This window comes from Dipodomys ordii, unplaced genomic scaffold, assembly GCF_000151885.1.
Source record: "Dipodomys ordii isolate 6190 unplaced genomic scaffold, Dord_2.0 Scaffold61, whole genome shotgun sequence".
NCBI classification, from domain to species: Eukaryota; Metazoa; Chordata; class Mammalia; order Rodentia; family Heteromyidae; genus Dipodomys; species Dipodomys ordii.
The window spans coordinates 4,367,080-4,391,454 of record NW_012267277.1 but is presented as its reverse complement, the minus strand read 5'-3'; the positions used below and the strand labels follow the sequence as shown (position 1 = coordinate 4,391,454).

At 38.3% G+C, this 24,375-nt stretch overlaps 1 protein-coding gene across 4 annotated transcripts in view; it reads left to right on the top strand.

Annotated features, from left to right (window-relative positions):
* Fggy (FGGY carbohydrate kinase domain containing) overlaps positions 1-24,375 on the top strand; it is a 363,024-nt gene that overhangs the window by 242,244 nt on the left and 96,405 nt on the right. For all 4 annotated transcript variants that reach the window (XM_013022325.1, XM_013022324.1, XM_013022327.1 and 1 more), the window contains 2 exons: positions 5,952-6,059; positions 19,039-19,100. In XM_013022325.1, the coding sequence (XP_012877779.1) occupies positions 5,952-6,059; positions 19,039-19,100 (170 nt within the window). The remainder of the gene's footprint in view (positions 1-5,951; positions 6,060-19,038; positions 19,101-24,375) is intronic.

Here is a 24,375-nt window from a genome sequence, read left to right as displayed (position 1 = left end):
CAGGCAGTTTAGCTAGCTACTAGCTAACTACTCCTCATACCAATTGTCCTCCTACTGCACTGTAGCTCTCGGTGTGTTTGGTTTCATTTTTCTTTTCTTTTCTTCTTCAGGCTCTGTTTACTTTGTCAAATTAGAGATTCTCTGAGTTTTGAAACCATGTGGACACATTATTATTTTTACAGCCTTATTGTGGATCTCATTCCTGTGCAACCAAATGTTTTCTTTTGTTGGAATTTTCATTATTCTATTTATAACACACATGATTAAAGCATATGTCAAATGTCTAAATATAATTTTAAACAACAATACTGAACCGAATTATCATGTATCTACCACCCAGCCTATGGAAGAGAATATTGTTAGTATATTTAAAGTAATAACTCTTTGCTTCCTCTTTCTTTCTCTTCTTTTCTTTCTTCCTTAATTTCTTAATTTCTTTCTTTCTTGTCTTCCTTCTTTCCTTTTTCCTTCCTTCCTTGCTACCTTTCTACTTTCCTTTTGCTTTAAAAAAAATTGGTGCTGGTACTAGAGCTTGAACTCAGGGCCTCTTTCTGACTTAGCTCCTTTACTTTTTACTGCCATTTGGAGAGAAGAAGCTCTCAGATTTGTTTGCTTAAGCTGGCTTTGAATGGTGATGCTCCCATCTCTACCTCTTAATTAGCTAAGCTTATTGGTCTGTTAGAGTCTCTGGTGCCTGCCATAAGATACAAAAATTTTAAATATTACATAAATATTAACTGATCTCTTACCTAAATATTAACTGTAATGTAAATATTAACTGATCTCTTACCTAAGCCTGCATGGTGTTTAGCCCCTTGGGATCATTTTAATTCTGATTCATTTTGGTGTGAACTTGTCTCATAATAAGCAGTCGGTCCAAATTTTACCATCTCTTTTCTGTATCATCACTAAGAATGTTGACTAAAGTAAGACCAAGGACAAACTAGAGTCCTCCTTGTGGTATGATGTTAGTTACTTTTGGTAGTGGTTGCTCAACCAGTCTCCTGGTTGTTTATCATATAGGCCTCAGTCCAAGGAGAGTTCATGTTTATTTGGTATTTAACTTGGAATAAAATGTGTGTATGTGACAGCCAGTTCAACCTTCACAAGAGTCTTCCAACACGTATATCGTTTTTAGAAGTGAGGAAAGGGAGGCTTAGAAAAGTTACATTGCAAAAGATGACATGTCTATAATGTGGCAGAGTGATGAATAGAATCACAAAAGGTCTTTTACCTTACCCAGGCTTTCTTCAATCTGTTCATTAGTATAGCAAGGGAAACTTATCAAAGCCCTTTGGAAATAAAGATTGCCTAACATAACCAGAGACTTTTTTTGAATTCAAATAAATCTGTTGGCTCCAGTGGCCCTTGCTTTCTACCTGTCAGACACAGATGAATGATTCAAATAAGTACTAGTTACCTAGTAACAAGAGAACAATTTGGCAGAGGCTGTATGGAACCCATAGACCATGTTATGTGACTGCTTATGTTTGGGTAACATTGGATACATCTTTGCCTTAGTTTATGAACCTGTATAACAGAGATAATGACAGCATCTTCCCTCAGGGCTGTGCTTATTAAGTGATTTCATACCAGTACTGTGCTAAGAGTGAGGCCTGTACTAAGTCTTCAGTCAAGCTTTGTCATTGCTGCTGCCAGGAGCACCATTAGTACTGGCAAGGCAGCGTCCTGTATGGACACCTGTCATCAGTATGGTGCAGTGTGCTTTCTTGTTTTGAGTCACAGAGCGACCTCCAGGCCAAGATAGCCATCAGCCTGGAAGGATTGTTCACAAAAATATTTTCAAATATTTAGGTTTACTGCAGAGGATTACAGAACACATAAATACACAAATGTGCATTCTCCTTCTCTCTCAAAACAAATTGTTTCTGGTTTTCCCAAAAGCTCTGGGCTTAGGAGGCAGTGGGAGTACTCTTTGTATCCTTCTTTACTGGAAGTATCTGACGAGAAGCATGTGCCTTGCCAGATGAATGAACACAAACAAGAGTCCGTTCACCACTGTCTCCCTGGGCAGACTTCAGCAAAGTGCCCATGGACATTTGTGAGCTGTAGACAACAATTCTCTAGTAAAATCCTGCTGCAGTAACATTCTTAATTGTAGCACTGGAGATGGGCTCTGCGGTTGATGTCTCTCCTTCCTAAGCAATACATGAGGGAGCAAAAGTATTTCTGGGGGTTTGTGTACTTGGTTCAAATCTTACTTTGGCCATTTAATAGCTGTGTGATTACAAACACCTTATTTATTCTTGTATTGTCTTTGTGTATGTTGTGTGTGTGTGTGTGTGTGTGTGTGTGTGTGTGTGTGTGCTAGTATTGGGTCCTCCCTCCTACGTTCTCAGAATACCTTTGCCTTTCTTTCTTTCATTTATCAGTTATCACTGAGGATTTGATTAATACTTGTCTAGGGGTAGCTAATTGTTTGGGTGCACCTAAGGGCTTTTTAAGGACATGAAACTTTTCAGTGCTACATCTAGTAGAGTTCTGGCCAAACCTGACTGACTAGCTGCTCTGGTCTTCCCCCAGGGCATGCTCCATGAGGGCAAAGATGGTGCTCTTCTGATACCATTTATCTCAGTGCCTGGCACACATCTAGATCATGGTGGCAACTAAGGAGACATCTGTTGAACTAGTAGAAGAAAGAGTGAATATGTCAATATAAGTTGAACTATCTCTTTTTTGGTAGAAGTTTGTCTTTTTCTCCCAGAGATTATCTTTCCAACTTTATGAGTTAAATACCTCCCTTTTAATAACTTGCCCTTATTTGACAAAATTTAAAGTTAGCACTGTTACATAGTTTCCTTGCATTCTCTCATTCCCTTCCCATTTGAGGTTGGAAATCCTACTGATTTGAAAAATCACTGGTTTAGCAAAAAAGAAACCAGAATAGTTGGCATCAAGATAATGAAAGGAGTATTTCTGTGCTAAAATGCTAGACCGTAAAACTCATGAGATAGAAATTATGAATATTCAGTTCGCTTTGCTATCTCAAGAGCTCATCATACTCCAAAGTATATATAGTCAAAGCTGAATAGATATTTAGAATAAATAAATGAACAGATTTTCTGTCCAGCCTTAAAACTTTGTGAGGTCTTTTTTTTTTTTTTTTTGCCTTATAGATGAGTGAGTACTGGGACATTTATTACCTGCCTTGGCCCCTCTACCTAATTTGCCTTATGATGAAAAGGCCATCATAGTTTGTATGAATAACATGACAGTGTCTTGAGTTCCAAGAGAACCTCTCTCCAAAGGGCACTGTTCGTGAATCCCTGTTCCATTTCATCTAGCCAACTCCTTCTAGTCTTTTTAAGCCAAGCCTGTGTCCCTCCTCCAAGAAGCCACTCTAGACCATTTGTTCAGAGCAAACTGAAAGAAAGTTTATTGTCATGTAAAAACACAGGTTGAGATCAGTGAGATTTCAAACCACATAGCAAAACAAACAAACAAACAAAAACAACTGTACTTTCCCATGTAGGGTTCAGTTTATAAAGCAGAAAGCAAAGTCAATACACAATATAAAAATTGAACTCTGTAACTTGAGTGTAGGGAAAGAATGTGTAGTTCTAAGGAAGAGGTAATATTGACTGAGATGCATTGTGCTCATAACCTAACTTCTGGAACTGAAATCCCTTTGCACAAATACTTGATAATAAAAAAATATATATATTTTTTGGGGGGGGGTCTGGTCGTGGGGCCTGAACTCTGGGCCTGGGTGCTAACCCTCAGCTCTTCAGCTCAAGGCTAGCCTACCACTTGAGCCACAGTGCCACTTCTGGCTTTTTTTCTTTTTGCTTATGTGGTGCTGAGGAATCAAACCCAGGGCCTCATGCATGCAAGGCAAACGCTCTACCACTGAACCACCTTCCCAGCCCTAAAAAATATTTTTTAAGAGCAAAAGGAGGAAGTATTTTGACCTTTCTCTTGGTAGACTGTTATGTATTGAATTTATTTGGAAAAGTAGATCTGTTTAAACTGGTTGCCTCTAGCTGAGTAGTTTAATTTCATTGAATTATGCTAATAAAGATGTAAAGCAGCTGGACACTGGTCTATCATCCTTGCTACATAGTAGTCTGGGATCTTAGGATCTTGGTTTGAAGCCAGCCTAGGCAGACAAATCTGAGAGATTCTTATCTCTAGTTTACTAGCAAAAAGCTTTAATGCATTTATAAGATTATCTCTTTGTTGCTTTGTATGTCCCTCCCCCACAGTATAACTCCTGCTTTCACTATATTTGATGTCAGTATAACTTGAGGAGGAGATGGGGAAAAACCAGTTGTTTAAAGATACAGGTGGACCTGTTGCAACAATGAGAAGTACAAGTTGTCATGTCCAAAACGAGCTTTACAAAGTTGGTGCGGGGGGTGGGGGGGTGGGAAGGGGGGGAAGGAGAAAGATTGGGATTGGGGGGGAGGGGGGAGGCTGGGAAGGGATGTGAAGGGTAAACAAAAGGAGGAGGCTGCAATGCTTGGTAAGAAATGTACGCATTATCCTGCCCATGTAATTGTAACCCCTCTGTACAGTATCTTCACAAATAAAATAAAATAAAAATAATATAAAAAAAGCTTTAAGTGGAGAAGTGGAAGTGTGGCACAAGTGGTAGAGTGCAACCTTGAGCAAAAAAAAAAAAAAACAACTAAGTGAGAACACAAGGCTTACATTATAATTTCATTAAATTATGCTTGCAAGCCACATAATGATGGCTCACAAACTATAATCCTGACTACCTAGGATGCTGAGATGCAGTTTGAAAACATCCTGGACAGAAAAGTCCACTAGACTCCAACTCCACCAGCAAAAAGTAGGCAACAAAAGCATGACTCAAATGATAGAGCACCAGCCTAGCACCAACCTAGCCCTGATTTCAAATCCTAGTATCTGCAAAAGGTTCATATTTATAAGATATAATGCTTACATTTTGTGCTTTGTTTATGATTAGAAGTAACACCTGAGGAAGATGAGGATTTTTGGTTTTGGCTGCTTGGTGTGCATAGTTGGCCGTATTTATTTATATAAATAGTGGCTTCTATTTTTACTATTCTCTAGCACACACATTACCCTCTTGGTTCTTCTAATTGCTTTTGTCATTACCACCTGCTTTATGATTTACTTTTTTAATATTCACATATAAATATAAATTTTTATATATATGGAGGAAAGTTAATATTTCAGTTAATTGGTGAAAGAACTCTGATTTTTTCTGTTCCCAGCACCAGGGGGCATACTATTAAGTGGCTAATAAATGTGAAAGGAAATCATTGTGTCAGTTATTTATTCTCACAAGGTAACAAGCCTTAAACCTTAGTAATGTGTTGTGGTTTTTTTTTTCTCAAAGCCTATTGGTTGGTTGGATAAATCTGATGGACTGGGGACAGTCAGCTGCTGGTGTCACGTAGACTGTCTTATATATAGGACATCCCTTGAGATGACTGGGCTGACTTGGCTCTGTTTCAAGACACGTAGCTCAAGAGAAGGAATACAGGTATTTGACCTACAGAAGACTAGGCCATGACTGTGTCACCTCTGCTTCCTTCTCTTGTCAAAGCCAGTCTCAGGGCAGACCCAGATTCAAGAGGCTGAGATCAATGGGAAATACTGCAACCACTCCTTGCTAAAGCTATAGATATAGGAAGAAGGGTGGAGAAGGGATGCCAGCTTGTATCTCTGCCAGGCAGAGGAAGCCCACAGAAAATGATTCATCATTTGAGAAGTGTCTTTCCAAAATGGCCTTTTGCCACCTTGTCATATACATGAATTTATCACAAAGGTCTCCAAAGATGGAGTCATGTCATGATCTTCCCCAGGAGAGAATGATTTTATCATAGTAGAAGATATTCAATAAGAATCTAAATTCCAATCATAGAAATGTCAGATGAGACAAGGATCATGATGTGTTTTTATACATGCCCTCAACACTTTTTTTTTTTTACTCACAGATCAGCAAAGACCCAATTTTTGTGCCAGGCGTCTGGGGACCTTATTTCTCAGCCATGGTTCCTGGGTTTTGGCTGAATGAAGGTGGTCAGAGCGTTACTGGAAAACTGGTAAGTTGAAACTTTTTCAGTTGGGTTGTGATTATTCTTTTACCACTGACTGGCCTGTTTTGTCATACTGCCCACATACCCAGCATCTGAAACACTTGTAGACTCCAAACTCAGAGTTAATGTTCTCTCAGTATACAACCTAATACAAAGTGTATGTGCAGCATTTGTTTGCTAAAGGAATAAACATGCTTAGATAGTGATGAGATCTCTTCTTCTCAGTGATCTTTCTTACACTAAGCTATTTTTATCAGAGCAATTAAAATGATATTCTGCTTTTTGAAACAAAAAAGTTACTACTTTGTCAGGTCCTTTTTTACTTCCCTATAGACTTGGAGACATGGTTCAAATCATTATCTGAACACATCATATCCTTCATGATCATACCCTTTATTCTCATGAATGTATCTGTAATTTAGGCTAGACTGTGAAGAATTTTTCCTACTCACAGCTTCACCATGTCTCTTTTACTTCTGTTGGAGAGAGGATCTATACAATTTTGATGATTATACTTAGTCTTGTAAGACACATTAGCTATTACCATATCCTGGTTATTTTTCTTCCTGGTTATTTTGAACTCAGAACCTCATGCTTGCTAGGCAGACACTATACCGCTTGAGCCACATCCCAGCCCTATCCTCTATTGTTCTTAAAAATTCGTTAATCCACTATTCAAGAATGCCATGATTTTGGTATAATTTGGTGAGGGGCAGGGAAAAAACAAATTGTTTAAATAGGGATACAGATTGACCCATGCAACAATGAGATGTACAAGACGCTATGTCAAAAAACAAACTACAATTTAGGCGGGGAGTGGGGTTAGAGGGGGGGGTATAGCTGAGGAGGTGGGAGGGAAGGGGTGGTAGGGGAAAAACAAAGGAGGAGGCAACAATGATCAACAGGAAATGTACTCATTACCTTGCTCATGTAACTGTAACCCCTCTGTACAATATTGTCATAATAAAAACTTAATTAAAAAAAAGAATGTCATGATCTTCTTAAAGACAAGGACTAGATCCATTCATCTACTGAGGGGCCTCTGGGTTCATTCCACGCCTCGTTCAGAAAGAATGACATCACCCCATTTGTTAGGAAATGGGAAGACTTGGAAAAAAATTATATTAAGTGAAGTAAGCCAGGCTCAAAGAAATGTAGGTCCCATGGTTTCCCTTATTTGCAATAACTAGTATATGTCTGGGACAAGCAGAAAAGGGCAAAAGCTGTGTACATATGATATGACCAGATAAGATGATGTTAAGTGAAATGAACCCCAAGATAGGGACACAAGTGGTTTTTTTCTTTTCTTGCTATTGTTTCTAACATATTTAAAATGTACCATATGATTTTTTTTTGTTTCTTTTTATGTTCCTCCCCCACGGTATAATTCCTGTTTTCATTGTATTTGATGTCGGTGCCCTGCATCTTGTATATACACTTCTCTAATTTGGGGAGGGGAAGGGAAAAACAAAAAGCTTAAATAGGGATACAGGTTGACCCATTGTAACAATGAGATGCACAAGAAACTATGTTGAAAAATGAACTTCACAATTTAGGCAGGGGTGGGGGGTTTGGAGGTGTAGTTGTAGAGGTGGGAGGGAAGAGATGGTAGGGGAACAACAAAGGAGGAGGCAACAGTGCTCAACAGGAAATGTACTCATTACCTTGCTCATGTAATCGTAACCCCTCTGTACAGTATTTTTACAAAAAGAAGGTATTAAAGAAAGGGACTATTCCACTATTCTCTTTGGATATACTTTAAGATCTAATCAATAGAAGGTTCTTAGTAGAAATTTATTGTATTATTAGAGTTGGCTGATAGATTCAGGAATTCTGTACAAGTGAGGTGAATACTATTAGCTGACACAAAGGCATTTGAGCTACTAAAAATATAAATGGGGAAAATAGGAAAAGAAGGGTAGCGAAGATCTTGAAGGCAGGAGAATTTGCATGAGAAGACATGGAAAGGAAAAATAACAGGGCATATTTGAGTGTAATTGCAAGTAGTCCAGAATTTTATTTGTGGCATGAACTATTCTTAGAAGAGTAACTTATAATAAATGAGAACAGAGTAGTGATCACATCTCAAGAAGTCCCTGTAAAACTTGCTGAGGATTTGAACTTCATCTCATAGACCAAGGGAATCAGAGAAAGGTTGTAAGAGAAAATGTGCATGTTCAGATCTCAAGATGGCACAGAAAGTCTGCACATCTTAAAAAATAAAGAAAAGTGAGGGAAGGGATGGGTTGAGAATGTTGAAGAATGTTCCAATATATGTATATTGGAATTATCTAGAGAATTTTACAAGATTAGAATTCCTTAGCCTTAAAACCACAGTATCCTGAGATTCTTCTATAGTAAATGTGTTCTAGAAACCAGGCCCTTTAAAAATATAGTTTCCACCCATTAGTATTACTTGGTTTTATCTGAAAATATGCCAGACACCGGAAAATAGGATTAGAGTGTTTTTATTAGCATGTATTAAGTATACAAAGTGGTTTTGTTGTGATATTTCTATAATATATCTAATGTACTTTGAAGAAACCTCCTCTAATATTCAAAAAAAATTTAATAAGTACCCCAAATTAAGAAACAATGGCATACACAAAAGGGAACCCTACTGCATTGTTGGTAGGAATGTATACTTGTTCAATGACTATGGAAAGCAGTATGGAGGTTCCTCAAAAGACTACACATAGAGGGCTTGGAAGGTGGCTCAGTGGTAGAGTGCTTACCTTGCATGCATGAGGTCCTGGGTTCGATTCCTCAGTACCACATAAGCAGAAAAAGCCGGAAGTGGCACTGTGGCTCAAGTGGTAGAGCACTAGCCTTGAGCTGAAGAGCTGAGGAACAGTGCCCAGGCCCAGAATTCAAGCCCCATGACCAACAACAACAAAAAAAAAGACTACATATAGAGTTCCCCTATGACCCAGCAATCCCACTTTTAGGCATTTACGTGTTTAAATGATCACAAACAAGTCCATGCTAAAGCTACCAGCACAACTATGCTTATGGCAGCATTATTCACCTTAGCTAAGATATGTAACCAACCCAGATGCCCCTCAGTAAATGAATCAAGAAAATATGGTATATATTTATATATAGATATATATATATACACACACACACAAGCACACACACTCATACACACAAACACACACACAGACACACACACATAATGGAATTCTATGCCTCTATCAGAAAGAATGACACCACCTCATTTGTTAGGAAATGGAAAGACTTGGAAAAAATTATATTAAGTGAAGTAAACCAGACTCAAATAAACATAGGTCCCATGGTTTTCTTTATTTGCAATAACTAGTATATGTCTAGGACAAGCAGAAGAGGTCAAAAGCTATGTTCATAGGACATATAACCTGTTGCTAAGCAAAATGAACCGCAAGATAGGGACACAAGAGATTTTATCTTTCTTGTAGTTCTTTTTAATGTACTTATAATGTACTGTGTGATTTTTTTGGTTTGTTTTTGTGTGTTCTTCCCCCATGGTAAAATCCCTGTTGTCACTGTATATTTGATTCTGTTGTCCTGCATCTTGTATATACATTTCTTCTAATTTGGGAAGGGGAAGGGAAATAACAAAAGGCTGAAAAAAGGATACAGGATGGCCCATTGTAACAATGAGTTATACAAGAAAGTGTGTTGAAAACGAACTTTACAACTTTGGGGCAGGGGAGAAAGGGGAGGGAGAAGTTGGGGAGGTGGGGAGGAAAAGGATGGTAAGGGGAAAACAAAGGAGGGAGTAACAATGCTTGACAGGAAATGGACTCATTACCTTGCTCATGTAACTGTAACTCCTCTGTACAGTATCTTTACAATAAAAACTTATATTTAAAAATTAAAAAAGAAACAGTGGCATAGAAACAGAGTAAGTAGTTACCCACATTTTATTTAGTGAATCAACAAGGTCTAGAGGGCAGAAATCTAAAAGCTGACATGATGGAACAAATCTGAATCTAGAACAAAAGCAGATTACCTATTGATGTCTGAAGTATCAGTGTAACAGAGACAGAATTTAGGTTTTAAATATGATAATAGAATGCAAATGTAATATTAGTAATTGGGCTGGAAAGATAGCTCAGTGGTAGAGTGCTTGCCTTGCATGCCTGAGGCCCTGCATTCGATTCCTCAGCACCACATAAGCAAAAAGAAAAAAGCCAGAAGTGGCACTGTGGCTCAAAGTGGTAGAGCGCTAGCCTTGAGCTGAAGAGCTGAGGGACAGCGCCCAGGCCAAGAGTTTAGGCCCCACGACCGGACCCAAAAAAGAAAAAAGAAATATTAGTAATTATTATAACTTATTGAATATGTTTTCAGTGAGAAGGATATACATATATACATTGTTAAACCTCAAATGTATCCATAATAATCATAATTCCTAATATTTTTTTATTTTTTATTGTTAAAGTGACATACAGAGGGTTACAGTTTATAAGTGAGATAATAAGTACATTTCTTGTCAAACTTGTTACTCCTAATATTATTTTTGTTTCTAGTCTCAATTCTAAGGATTTCTAGTACAGTTAAAGCTTCCTATGTGGTAAAAGTTATTATCTGAATTTCACAGATAGCTGATTGGAACTCAGAAGTATAGCACAGCCTTGAGAAATGACTGACCCTTATGGCCTTTTTGTATGGTGCCATTGTTACCTTCCCTTGCCATTTGCCAATTCTGATTTATTCTTTTTATAAATCTAGACCTCTGGTTTTTAATCTATAGAAGGAAGCTGCATCTTTTGTTCTTTGTCACATATGGACATCTTATCTATTAAGCCACTTTTAGAAATGTCTGCCTTAGTAATTGGTCATGTGTGTACACAGTCATAAGAACACCAGTTAATGCAAGAGATAAGTGGGAAATGAGCAAAGAAAGGAAAAAGAAAGTAAGGTAAAAGAAGACAATAAAAGCCAAGAAAGAAAGGAAGGAAGGAAGCAAGAAAAGAAGGAAGAAAGAGACGAAAGGAAAGAAAGAAAAAAAAGAAAGGAACAGTGCGTTTGAAAGAAAATCCTGTTTCCTTTCAAATACAGACTTTCCATTACAAAGTAAATTCTACCTTCCAAGTCTGTGACTAGATTGATACTTAAAAAGAAAATCTTCATCTGGTTTCCTTGAAGATAAAGAGAAAAATAAGATTGGATGTTTTCTGGCTCGGGAACCCTTACAGTTTCATTTGACTGAGGATTGTGCTCATTTTTCACTCATTTCACATGCTTTTGTTTCCCTGATGTCTGAAAGGCACACATTCCCTTCTTGTGGGTGATTGATTTTAGTTGTTTCACCTAGCACCCATCAAGGATTGCTTGCTAGTTTGCCCAAAAAATTGGCAAAACTATTGCCTTTAACCCAGACTTTTTCCATAAGAACCAAGTCCTGCATTCACTTCATCCAGATGTTGGTGCTTATTTCCAACAAGCTTGGCCATTTCCCCATTCAGTTGTTCTTTCCTGTCTTATATTGAAGTCATTATTGGAGGAGGCATTCGGTAAAGAAGACTAAGACGAGTTCCTTAAGCTACCTCTGTGTAGCATTGACTTTCTGGAACAATTGACTCAAATGAGTGGTTAACATGGGATTGTTTTAACACAAAATTCGAACATAGGAACTTGAGTCATAAGGTTGATATGTTATGTGCACTTGGGAACATCTCTAAGGCTGTTCAGCGTGGGGTCAGCCTCACTCAATGATAGTCTAAAAAAAAGTTGATGGAAGAACTGATTGTTATAATTTATCATAACACCTAAAAATGGCTACTAGCAGCCTACTGGAAAGGTAAGGATTAACACTTGCTGAATACCTGTTACATGCCAAGTACTTATAGGCCCATTAAGATTCAGTATTTCATCTGATCCTTGTGAAATCTGCTTTATGATATTAGTTTTATTAGTGAAGAATAAAGCTGAGAGTGGTGACGTAATGTGATAAAACATTTACAGTTAGTTTTAGCCAAACCTACAGTTCAAACCTAACTTGGCCACCAGAAGCTCCAAATCTTTCTCAAACTAGAACTGACTCTTAGAGAGCTACCTTTCTGACTGTTACATATAGTTCTCTTCTAAACTCCCTTAGGAGTGGCTCAAGCCTATAATCCTAGCTACTGAGGATGCTGAGATCTGAGGATCATGGTTTGAAGACATCCCAGGGAGGAAAGTTTGTGAAACTCTTTTCTACAATTAATCATCACCCCCCCCCAACAACAACAACAACAAAAAATCCTGGAAGCAGAGCTGTGGCTCAAGTGGTACAGTGCTAGCCTTGAGGAAACGTGCACAGGGATAGCATCTGGACCCTGAGTTCAAGCCACTGGACTGGCATGACAAAACAAAAGAGCAACTATTTTCAGTTAGGGGGTGAGATATTCTTAAGCTGTCTTGAAGCAAATATAGTTGGTAGGCTTTGTAGGGGCATGCAAGAACGATGTGTGCATCATTATTCACAGGATTTATGTGTAGATTTAGGTATATCCCCAGCACTTCTGTTAATTAATTGGAATGTTTTCATGGATACACACATCAACTCTGTAAAAACAAATGCCTCCCTTTCCTCCCCTTCCCCGGCTCTCAAGGTATCTTTTGTGTACTCACCTGGATTCCAGCACAATTTCCTAATGGGTTTCTTGTTTCTAATCTTTCTCCCTCTAATCCCTCTTCTGCACTGCAGCTACAAAATTCTTCCAAGACAGAGATAGCCCTTTGGTTGTCTGTATAACAAAGTCCAAATTCTTCATTGAGTTTATTTATACAGCCAGTATTTATTGAGTAGTCACTATATGTAAGGTAACGCTCCAAATAGGTAGATAGAAATGAGTGAAACACCGTCTGTTTTCCTCTGACCTTGAATCTATAGCCTTCTCAAGCATACATTTTGACAGGAGAGGGATAATGCCAGTAATCGCCTTTTATTTAAGCAATAAGTTATTAAGAATACTAGAGAATGTAGCTTGTGGCTTCAGATGGGCAGTTTGCAGTTTTAATCCAGTTTTCAAGATAGGATTTTTTTTTTGCTTTGTTTTTGTTTTTTGGATGGTCATGGGGCTTGAACTCTGGGCCTGGGTGCTGTCTCTGAGCCCTTCAGCTTGCCTTGGCAAGCTTTCTACCAATTGAGCCATAGCACCACTTCTGTTTTTTTTTTTCCTTGTGGTTAATTGGAGATAAGAGTCTCACGGACTTTCCTTCCTGGGCTGGCTTTGAACCATGATCCTTAGATCTCAGCCTCCTGAGTTGCTAGGATTATAGGCATGAGCCATCGGCGCCCAGCTCAGGATAGGTTTTACATGTGACATTTGGGCAAAGAATGAAGAAGGGAAGGAAGTAGGCATATCCAGGCCTGGGGAAATGTACAGCAGGCAAGGTAATGACTGGTATGTAGATTCTGAGTTGAATGTACATTTGAGCCCTTGATATTCCAGGAATATCAAGGAGGCCAAATAGTTGTAGTAGATGAACCATTTGTGATGATTATTAAGTACAAGTTCAGAGATAAGGGGTTATTTGATTGGCCATGATAAGGCTTTTAGCATTTATGGTGAAGAAATAATGAGCAGAGGTATGATATAATATGACTTAGATTGTCAAAGTCTCATTCTGACTACTGTTGACTATGTTGAGAATCAACAGTGGGGTAGGCATTTGAAAAGCAAAGAAGCTAGAAAGAAGCCAGAAAATGATTCACAGTGGGGCTAGTAAAGAGTGATCAAATTTTTGATATGTCATAAAGTAGACCCAACAAGCCAGGCATCAGTAGCTCATGCCTGTAATCCTAGCTACTCAGGAGTCCTAAGACCTAATGATCATGGTTCAAGGCCAGTCCGGACAGGAAAAGTCTGTGAGACTCTTAGCTCCAATAAACTACCCCAAAACTGGAAGTGGTGCTGTGGCTCAAGTGGTAGAGCGCTAGCCTTGAGCTGAAGAGCTGAGGGACAGCACCCAGGCGCAGAGGTCAAGGCCAGCGACCGACCCCTCCCCCCCAAAAAAGTAGAACCAACAAGATTTTTTTGGATGAATTGGGAGGTGTTCAAAATAGAGAGGGGTCAAGATTTTTAAAGAGTAACATCTCTATCATTGAAGAAAATGGATTAGATGTCAGGGATGTGTGGGGAAGAATGTTAAGGATCACTCCCAGTTTTCTAACTATAGTAATGGATATGCTTCCAAAGTTGATCCTCATTATTTGTCTTCATGTTGGTAATGAGCATTATCATTTATATTTTTTTATTGAAGTCAAAAGATGAAGATTAGTTCTTTACTCTTCATTATCCCTTTCTCACCACATCCAGTCCACCTACACAACCTGCCCATCAATGTTCTTTAAACTTCCACTCTTGTCACTGCTGATTAAATCACCATTGTCTCTAGCCTGAAATATATCGCTGTGGCATACGTTTTTGATACCCAGCAGATAGTAAGATTATTTTTTTCTTGTAAGAAAAGGAAGGGATACTAGCGCTTACCCACCCCCACACACAAATAAAGATCATTTGGCTGTCATATTAAGTGACCATCTTCTGCTTTTCAATTTGGTCTAGTTTGAGTCTCTGCATTTAATGTGAAGGTAAACATGACTGGATATAGATCTTTCACTTCACTTAGTTTTCAGTAATCACATCTGCTTTTTTGCTCGTTTGTTTTCCTGTCTTTCCTTACCTTATTTTGGATTAATTGAATGTATGTTTAACTGATAATTAATTATAAATTAAATATATTCAATCCCATTAATTCTCAGTTTTGTGGCTTGTCAGGTGTCTCTTTTTTTTTGCATTCTTTTTAAGATTTGTTTTAGTGATTAAAATAAACCTTCTCAAATTAGTGTACTTAACTGTCAAAACAAATTACCAAAGACTGGGTGGCATAAACAGCAGGCATTACTCTTCTGCCTATTCTGGAGACTGGAATTCCTTGATCAACATGCTGGCAGATTCAGTTTCTGGTGAAGACTGTCTTCCTGCCTACTAGATGGTCACTTTCAGTGTTTATTCTGTGTGTATGTGTGTGTGTTGGACTTTTTTCTTATGAGGACATCAGTTCTATCTATTGGAATTAGGAGCCTCAGTTATAACCTCATTTAAACCAAATTACCTCTACAGTAAAGACACCAGTGACACAGAGTATTCAAGAATGTAGTCATCGTTTAGAGGAGCTCAGTCTGTATATTTCTGCAGCAAACCCTTGGCAAAGACACCATTGTTGTGAATCTAGTTATTTCACTGGGAAATAAATAACCATGAAAGGGGCACCATGTTCTTCTATACTGTGCCAAAAGCATTAGAGAATAGAATGTAAGTTCTGAGGTCAACCCTTAGAAAACAAGCACTTCCAGTCTGTTGAAACGAGTGCTCAGTGAATTGACAGACTAGCTCATTCTGAGCAATCAGGAAGAAATTACAATTACGACCAGATGCTAGGTAAAAACAAGAGTCCCTGACCCTTTGGGATTCCATTCTCTCAACTACATTTACTCTTTTGGTGGTACCCTTTTCATTTCAGAATGAGTGTTGGGAAGTGAAGGCTGCCTATATAGCAGGCATTTTGTACAGCCTACCCTGCAAAACAAATTTTATTAGCTTTGTTTATTCATTCAAAATGTCAGACATTGTTTAGGTACTAGGAAGTGAAAATAATGAGGACCTTACTTTATAAGATCCCAGTGGGTAAAGTTTATTAGTATTCTCAATAAACTAATTATTACAAAACATGTTTATTAATGCTAGTGTAGAGAAGGGAAGAGAATATTTGTCTTCTTGAACTATCAACCCCTACTCCTTCCCTGAATTTGCTGCTAATGAATTGTCTGATCATCTTCCTGTCCTGCATTTCCTGCCATATTGATTTTTCCTACCATATTGATTACTCCCCAAATCAAAATAATTTCCCATAGCCTCAAATTCAATGAAAGTGTAAATGCTTGTTTTTCTCCTAAAACTAATTGTCTTCCAGCCTTCTTATCCATCTTTATTTCTGCCCCTTTATTTATTCTCTAATTTAATATACACTCACCCTGGGATCAATGTGTTCCCAGAAAAAATAGATCCAAATGTAAAATATGTTACATACCACCAAGAAGAAAATATAAAGTGTTATATAATAATATTCTATGCCTCCATTATGGTTGATTCATCCTACATTCATTTCACAAATATTATTGGACAACTATGATGTTCTGGTCTTGTGGCTTGCTCTATTACTTTCTATCATGATGAATTTATCCTAGTGCTTGAGAGAGAAGTTTTAGATCCCAGGCCCAAACTCTATTCACTTGCCCTTTTATGCCAAATAAAGAGACATGGTGAAATAAAGAGAAAGGCAAGTTTTTGTGTGACAGCCATGGGAAGATAACACTTCAGCCCATCTTTAGCTATAATCCAGGTACAAACATAAGCTTCTAGATTTTATAGACAAAGAATTGGGAGCAGGAGGAAAGAAATATGCATAATCATTAAGCAGTCCAAGTCAAAGTATGGCTCAGTTGATCATAATTTAATTCTTGTTGTGGAAGGAGTTCCAGAGAACTTATCACTGTCATCTCTGGTCAGAATAAACATGTCATTGTCGCCTGATAGATGGTCTGAACTAAGGCTCAATTGTTTCTTAGGGCTGTTTTCAGTTCCATGTCATGAAGATGCTATGGACCAATCCTCTCCTTCCCTTATTCTAAAGTAATTACAAAGGCCCACAGAGAAAATGGGTGAGACCAGAGAGAAATACAAAATGGAGGCAAGCTTCTCTCCTGTTTTTTGGTTAATTCATTTGCTCTGTAAGCAATCACTGCTTTTCAGAAAAAGCAGTTTTTAAGTGGCTTGTACATTCTCTCACTGGATTGCAAGTTCTTTGATATCCAGAACATGCTTCATCACCATAACCCAGAGTTGACCCTATAGGAATAACATGTTCAAGACTTGCATGATTTGTTTTCATGGAAAAAACCATGGTGTTATTTTGAAACCTTACCACAAAACTGTCCCAATGAAATTCAACAACTTAATATACTTGGAAATTTAGTATTGCATAGGAGTTAAAATCAAGGACTTTTGATACGAAGAGACACAGTTTGAGACCTTAGGCAAGTTAATCTTCCTTGCCATTCTTTCTAAAAGGAAGATGACAATGAAGGACGTTACTGAGATTCAGAGCAGTTTGGTGATTTACTAAAAATTACAAGCCTACTAAGAAATAGAGCCCAGGCCCAGCTGCAGAAGACATTTTCTTCCTCTGTATACAGTTCTTGCTCTCAGGAAATACACTCAAAGAGCTGATCACTACGAGGCTCAAGTAGCTATTCTTTCCTAGTTTGATTAGAAATGAATCTTTCCAAATGGTTGTTTTAGTATCTTTGAGATTCGAGTAAACATTCAGCAGTACATAGCTGAGATTCATCCACTCCTGAACAGGGTTGCCTACATCTTAGCAAGCTAGATAGAGTATGGGGAAACATTTCTGTCCCCATGTACAATACGCAGTTTTGTTTAGAGCCACCAACCAAATTAGGAATTGAATCTTAGACATGGGTTTTCAAAAATGAGAAGCTGGTTTTCTGTAGCATTCAGAAATCTGTGTCCTTGGAGAGCTGTCCTGCCTTCCCTAGAGACAACTTTTCAGTCAATGGAGATTCTCTTGACAGTGCCGGGACACTCCAAGTTTTTTCTTAAAAGTCTGTACTCTGCCATGGTTTCCCTTATTTGCAATAGCTAGTATATGTCTGATACAAGCAGAAAAGGTCAGATAAGTTTATGTTAGGTGAAATGAACCCCAAAATAAGTATTCAAATGCTTTTTCTTTCATGTGATTGTTTCTAACTCATTTATAAGATGATTTCTTTGTTGCTTTGTATGTCCCTCTCCCACGGTATAACCACTGCTTTCACTGTATTTGATGTTGGTATAATTTGTGGAGGGGAAGGGAAAAAAACAAATCGTTTAACGAGGGATACAGGTGGACCCATTGCAACAATGAGATGTACAAGTCGTTATGCTGAAAAACGAACTTTACAACTTTAGTGGGGGGGGGAGGAGGGAGGTATGTGGTGGGGAGATGAGAAGGGATAGGAAGGGGAAACAAAGGAGGAGGCAATAATGCTTGATAAGAAATGTACTCATTATACTCATTATCTTGCTCATGTAATTGTAACTCCTCTGTACGGTATTTTCTCAATAAAAAAAAAAGTCTGTACTCTGTCTTAATATTCTCATTCTTTTCCTCGGTCAACGATTCCCTATTAGTAAGACACAGTAAGTACTTCAAGGTTTGACCCTGTTCTGGAGTGACAGCATAGATTAGGAGGGGGAGATGATGTGATCCAGAGACATTTGATGCTTTTAATGGTGAGACTCCCTTCCCATCCCCCACCCCATACCACCATTCAATTCAAGCTGCCCTGTTTTCCTCACTCTTCATTGTAGGGTTATATGCTACCTACTGCCACCAGTTTCGCCTTGATTGAACTCTTGATTGCTACTCTTGTCTCTAAACTTTCTGGGTTTAGAAATCTGAAGTTAAACAAAGCTACATTTCTGAAAGAACTGAGATACTCATGCTGAACTGGCATTTAATGTCTAGTCTTTCCAAAAAAACAAACATTTGTAGACTTATTTTCTAGCTTAAAAGTAGTTTGAACAGGACACTGGTGGCTCATGTCTGTAATATTAGCTACTCAGGAGAGTAAAGTCCAAAGATTATTGAGGGAGCAACAATGTTTGACAAGAAATAGTTTGACAAGAAATGTTCTCATTACCTTACTTCATCACCCTTACAATTAAATTAAATTTTAACAAAAAGCCTGAACAGAAAAGTTGGTGAGATTCTTATCTCTAATTAACCAGGAAAAAGCCAGAATGGAGGTATGGCTTGAGTGGTAGACAGCCTTGAGCAAAAGAGCTGAGCAGGAACATAAGACCCTGAGTTCAAGTCCCAGTATTAGCAAAAAAAAAAAAAAAAAAAAGCAGAGAAGCCATAAATTTGACCCATTTCTCTTGTTTTGTAGATAGAACACATGGTGCAGGGCCACGCTGCCTTCCCTGAACTACAAGCCAAGGCCTCGGCCAGGTACTGTTCACTTTGTTTCCCTGCAGCTTTCTTGTGTCACTGTATGACAATCATTCCCTTTGGACTGTTACATGATTTTCACATCTCATGGACAAAGAAAATGCCTGACAGCATTTAAGATAATCATCCAGATGGTCCAGCGCATGTATGTATTGATTTTTAGAATGAATTAAAGAAACTCAGAAAACCTAGAGATTCCCCAAAGTATCTAAGAAATGGATGACAAACTTTTTTTTTTTACAAACTTTTGATATAGATGAGGGTGCTTGGATTCCAGAGTCCTTCTCTTTATGCCTTCATACCTCACTATAAAGAAAAATAACAATATTAAACACTTTGTATGGTTATTTAGAAAATTAAATGAGTTCAAATCATTGCTGCCACTTAGTAATAATTGTTAAGTTGTAATAGGTGTTTAGCAAATGCCAGTGGTAATGAAAGAAATGATTATGGTTTAGGTACTTATATTAAACAGTCCAATTCCACCAAGAAGTTTCCTGCTCATATGGAAGGCACACCTGTGCAGAATGCAGTGCATGCTCACTGTAGTATAGGAAGTGTGCTCTTAGAATGTGAAAAAAGAAGGCTAGTCCTAACATGTTGTCTAAGAAAAACATAAGTTTTTATTTCCAGGAATCTCTAATTATAATGCTGTGACCCTTGAGAGGACTTATACCATATACCCTCAGCAACTGGCCTTTATTTACTTAGAGGCAGTATAGCCTAGAAAAGGGATCCTGAATTTCAAATCATCAGTGAGCCCTTTTTGTTGTGCACCAAGCTTTGTTCATCTCAACAAAACATGTTATGTATAGATTTCTGTGAAGATACAAATTCTTAAAAAAGAATCCAGCATTCGTAAGCCACAAGAAATGAGCATTAGGTTTGGAGTTTAGAGAACTGAATTCAAAATCTAACTCTATTGTTAGAAAGTATCAGAAGATCAGCTTGAGCACCTCTAAATTATTCTCTGAGTTCAGTGATGTATTTGAGAATTCATCACTTTGGAGACTGAGTATGACCATGCTGCTGAGAACTAATTCTATTGTCCTCTCCAGAATTAGTTATATTCATTTTTTTTCACATAACTGCATACCCTCTTTCTTGGATTTTTCCTCTTTAGAGATGTTTTTCCAAAGGCTTGAGTAATCTCTTGATCACTCTGTTTGCTTATTTTCTCTCCTTCTTTGCTCACTCTAATTTGAATTCTGCCACATCACTCCCCTGAAACATTTCACGTTACGGTCACCATTGACTTAGGCATTGCTACATCCACACAACATTCTTAACCCTGTTCCTGGTTCCTGAGTTCTTAGCAGTACATGACACCAATGATTGTGCTTTTCTTCTGTTCTTTTATTTTGGCTTTCTAGAATGTCACCCTCTTCCTGTTCCTTCTGTGTCTCCAACTCCTTCCTTTCAAGCTCATAGTCATTTTTGGCCATCAACATCAGTGTTCATCACAGCCATGTTTCTGTTTTTTTGTTGTTGTTTTTTCTGCTCTTTCTTCCAAGGTGATTCCCCACTATACTGTTGACTTCATTTCCTTCTGTATTTGGCTGACTTTCAAATGTTATCTCCAGCTCAGGGATATATTCCATGAATATTAGTTATCTTCCACCTTCTATTGTCTTACAAAGGAAAGGGCTTCTGTAATCATATCAGATTTATGAAGACGTTTTAGGTCTTACAATAAAATAGGCATAGCTGCTCTTGCTTGAAAGGGAGACTAAATCCCTGAGATATGGAGCCCCTTTACCTCTTCTTCTGTGACTTGGGGCTTTCTGAAATCAGTGCAGATCAGCTCAACTGGGAGCTGAGCACCAGCAAATGGTGTCTGAAATTGTGCGGAAAAAGTGTTGATAAACACATTGGGTGCTTTATCTTCAAGTTTAACCATAATCCTCTTAAGTCTTATCTCTGAATTGATGTCTTGCAATAAATTGAGTAAACAATAACTAGTTGTATCCATACGTGCAAACTGGGAACCAAAGACTCTTTTCAGTGGTGCTAAATAACCAGATCTGCTGGGCCCTAGTGGCTCACACCTGTAATCCTAGCTACCCAGGAGACTGAGATCTGAGGATCGAGGTTCAAAGCCAGCCCAGGCAGAAAAGTCCATGAGACTCTTATCTCCAATAAATTGCTCAGAAAACCTCAAGTGGCACTGTGGCTCAAGTAGTAGAGTGCTAGCTTTGAGCTGAAGAGCTAAGAGACAGTGCCCAGGCCCAGAGTTCAAGCCCCATAACACCCCCCCACACACACCCTATATTATTTACTTCTTAGCCAGAGATTATATTGTTGCAACTTTAGCTCTTTTTATTATGTGCCTTGACTAACAATGTCTCAGATGGAAGTTCGGGTAATATCAGGGATTTTAGAAGACTTCAATGATGTTGGGGGTCTTGTGATTTTGCCTAAGCTAGCTTCAGATTATAATCTTCTATTATACTTCCTCTGAAATTGGGATTACAGTGATGGACCACCACAAACAGACCATTCTAACCTTTTAGTCTGGGCTGATCTCAAACCATAATTCTTTTATTTTTGCCCCTAGTATAGCTGTAAATGGCATGATTTCCTGCAAATGACATTATCTTATTTTCTTTATGGCTGTGTACCCCCACATACACACATGCACATGCACACACACACACACACACACACACACACACACACACACACATATATATCATATTTTCTTCATCCATTATGTGTGATGTGATATATATGTGATATATCTATATGCTATATCTATAGCTAACTATATCACATCTTCTTCATCCATTCATCTGTTTTGGGGCATGTTGGCTGATTCTGTTATTCTGCTATTGTGAATAGTAAGGACTACAATAAACAGAAATGCAGGTGAACATTTTTCCTCATCTGATTTATTCCTCTAGCTTTTGGGCCTCCTCTTATTCCCATAATCCCACTGAAGAGTAATTGCTTAAAATTTATTGATTTTCTGGTATGACAATTTTCAGGCACAGTTTTTTTCACTAATGAGGGTGATGGAGATCCCAGGACCGCTCCTCTTTTCCTCTTTGAGGCTTCAGGATGGGAGGTGAGGATGCATTCAGTGCCAGGAGGACTTGGATCTGGGAAAGGCCTCTAGAGTTGAGGAATGAGGATTGCTATCAGGAAGGTAAAAAGACAAGGAAAGGGGTTGTGGGAAAGTTGAAGCAGAAGAGGCAAACAGGTAAGGTGTGTATGTAGATTATGAAAACAAAATGTAATCTAATGCTTTTTTTTTTCTTGAGAAGTAAACCAGCAAAGATTTACAACAGAAAAAGATAAGCAGAGCTTCTGCTAGAGAGGAAGGGTGCCAAGGGAGGACACCTAATACTTTATTTTTAATAAAAAGTAATTTAATTGTTTAACATTATTAAAGTTGCCTTTTTATAAAACTACCTTTTCATTAAAGGTAGTTTAGTGTGGATAGATCATGGAAAGTACAGGGTGAAAGCTAGCCAACGAAGAAATTCTTGTGCCAGGAAGGAAGTTTGTGCTGTCGTAAGCCATTGCAGCATGGAGGAGTCATATTTACTTATAGTGTAAAAGAATTTCCCAGGAAAAATGGAAAGGGCAAAATTTCAAGCAGATATATAGCTATATATCTACAGATATATATCATAAAACTGAAGAAAACATTGCTAATTAACAAGGATATTCAGAAGAAGGAATCAAGTCCTGGTGAAAGGTCTAATGGGGGAATGGATGAGTTACAAATCATCCCTACTCTGACATGACCCTCAGGTGATTCTGTGGGTAACTGCTGGAGTGATATTGATTTGATTAGAGCAAGAAAGAGAAGGAAGAGTGGATATATCATCAAAGATGATGTATGTCATATTAGACCTTTCTAATTGAGTTACCTTTGTACATCCAAGAAAAGGCATTTAGTAGGTGGTTGGATACTTGACCTGGCAGTCATGAGACAAACAGGCTGGTAGTTAGGACATATATTTGGCAGTCCTCAGTACTAGGTGGCAACTGGAGCCATGAGGAAGGATGGGATCTGCCAAGAGAATATAAGGAGTAAGAAGAGCTCACAAATTACCAGGACAAGTGGACAAAGAGATACACATGCCTAGGAGGTGGAAAAATCAAGAGAGTATTTTTGAAATAAAAGAGATCAGATAAAGAATGGGTCAAATGATGTAAAGTGCAGAAGATTATGCAATGGGTTATAGAGGATAAGTTTCAGTAAAACACACACTGCATTGGTACAATTATCCTTGTCCTACTGTGTGTTTTGACTTTTGGATTAAGAGTATGATCAGAATATTTCTAAGCAGCCTGGTAATCCAAAGAATGCATTGATTTCTCGAAAGGGAGAGTAGTGGAAGGATTCCCCAGGGGCACTGTCTGCATTTAAGATGGTAGGCAATGAAATAGGTCTGGAAAATATTGTAAGTCTGTGACAGCAAAGGAGAAGGAATTATTTGTCAAACACTTGCCATTTCATGTGCTTGGGGCTCAGCATTTAATCTTCCTGTCAGCCCATAAGGTAGAGAGTATTATCTCCTACTATAGGAGAGTGAACTGGACTCTGAGATGTTTAGTGTGCTTGCTCTCCAACTGGTACATAGTGCAGTCACTTTATGATTGTTGAACCTGTTTTCTTCACCATGTTCCAGTGAACATGGGCAGCAAGAACATCTCCCTCTGAGGCAGTTACAGGAGATGGCCTTCATGAGAGGGAAAAGGATATCTAGTAGACAGCATTACTAGGATGTGATGCCCCAGTTGGAAGAAGGGCAGACTGATACTTGGGAAGGGATTGCTAAAACATAAAAAATGAAGCAAAATCAGAACTAAAAGACATGTGCAAGGTTAAAATTATATGAATAATGATGTGCATTAGTTATTTTAATGTTTTCCAAGTGCATTTCATTTTGAATGATATACTCAGATAGTACACATAGTAAGGAATAATTGAAAAAACATGTAGGGCAATGGCTGCATTTAAAGAATAAACACACAGCTGCAAGGAGGTTAGGAGTCAAAGGGGCGGCATATGCCTCATCCCCCAGGGATCTCATTAGTGCATGAGTGGCCATATATGTAGAGGCTAAATGAAGCTCACTGTTTGCAAAGATCCACAGTAAATGAGACAATGACGAATCAATAGTAATTAGGCCTATGGGTTGTTATTGACCTAGATGTCTGAAACCAAATGCCCAGTTCTGATTTTCCTTGAGAGGAAGATAAAAAGATTTATAGACATGTGCTGCTGCCTCCTCCTCCTCCTCCTCCTGTTACTCCTCCT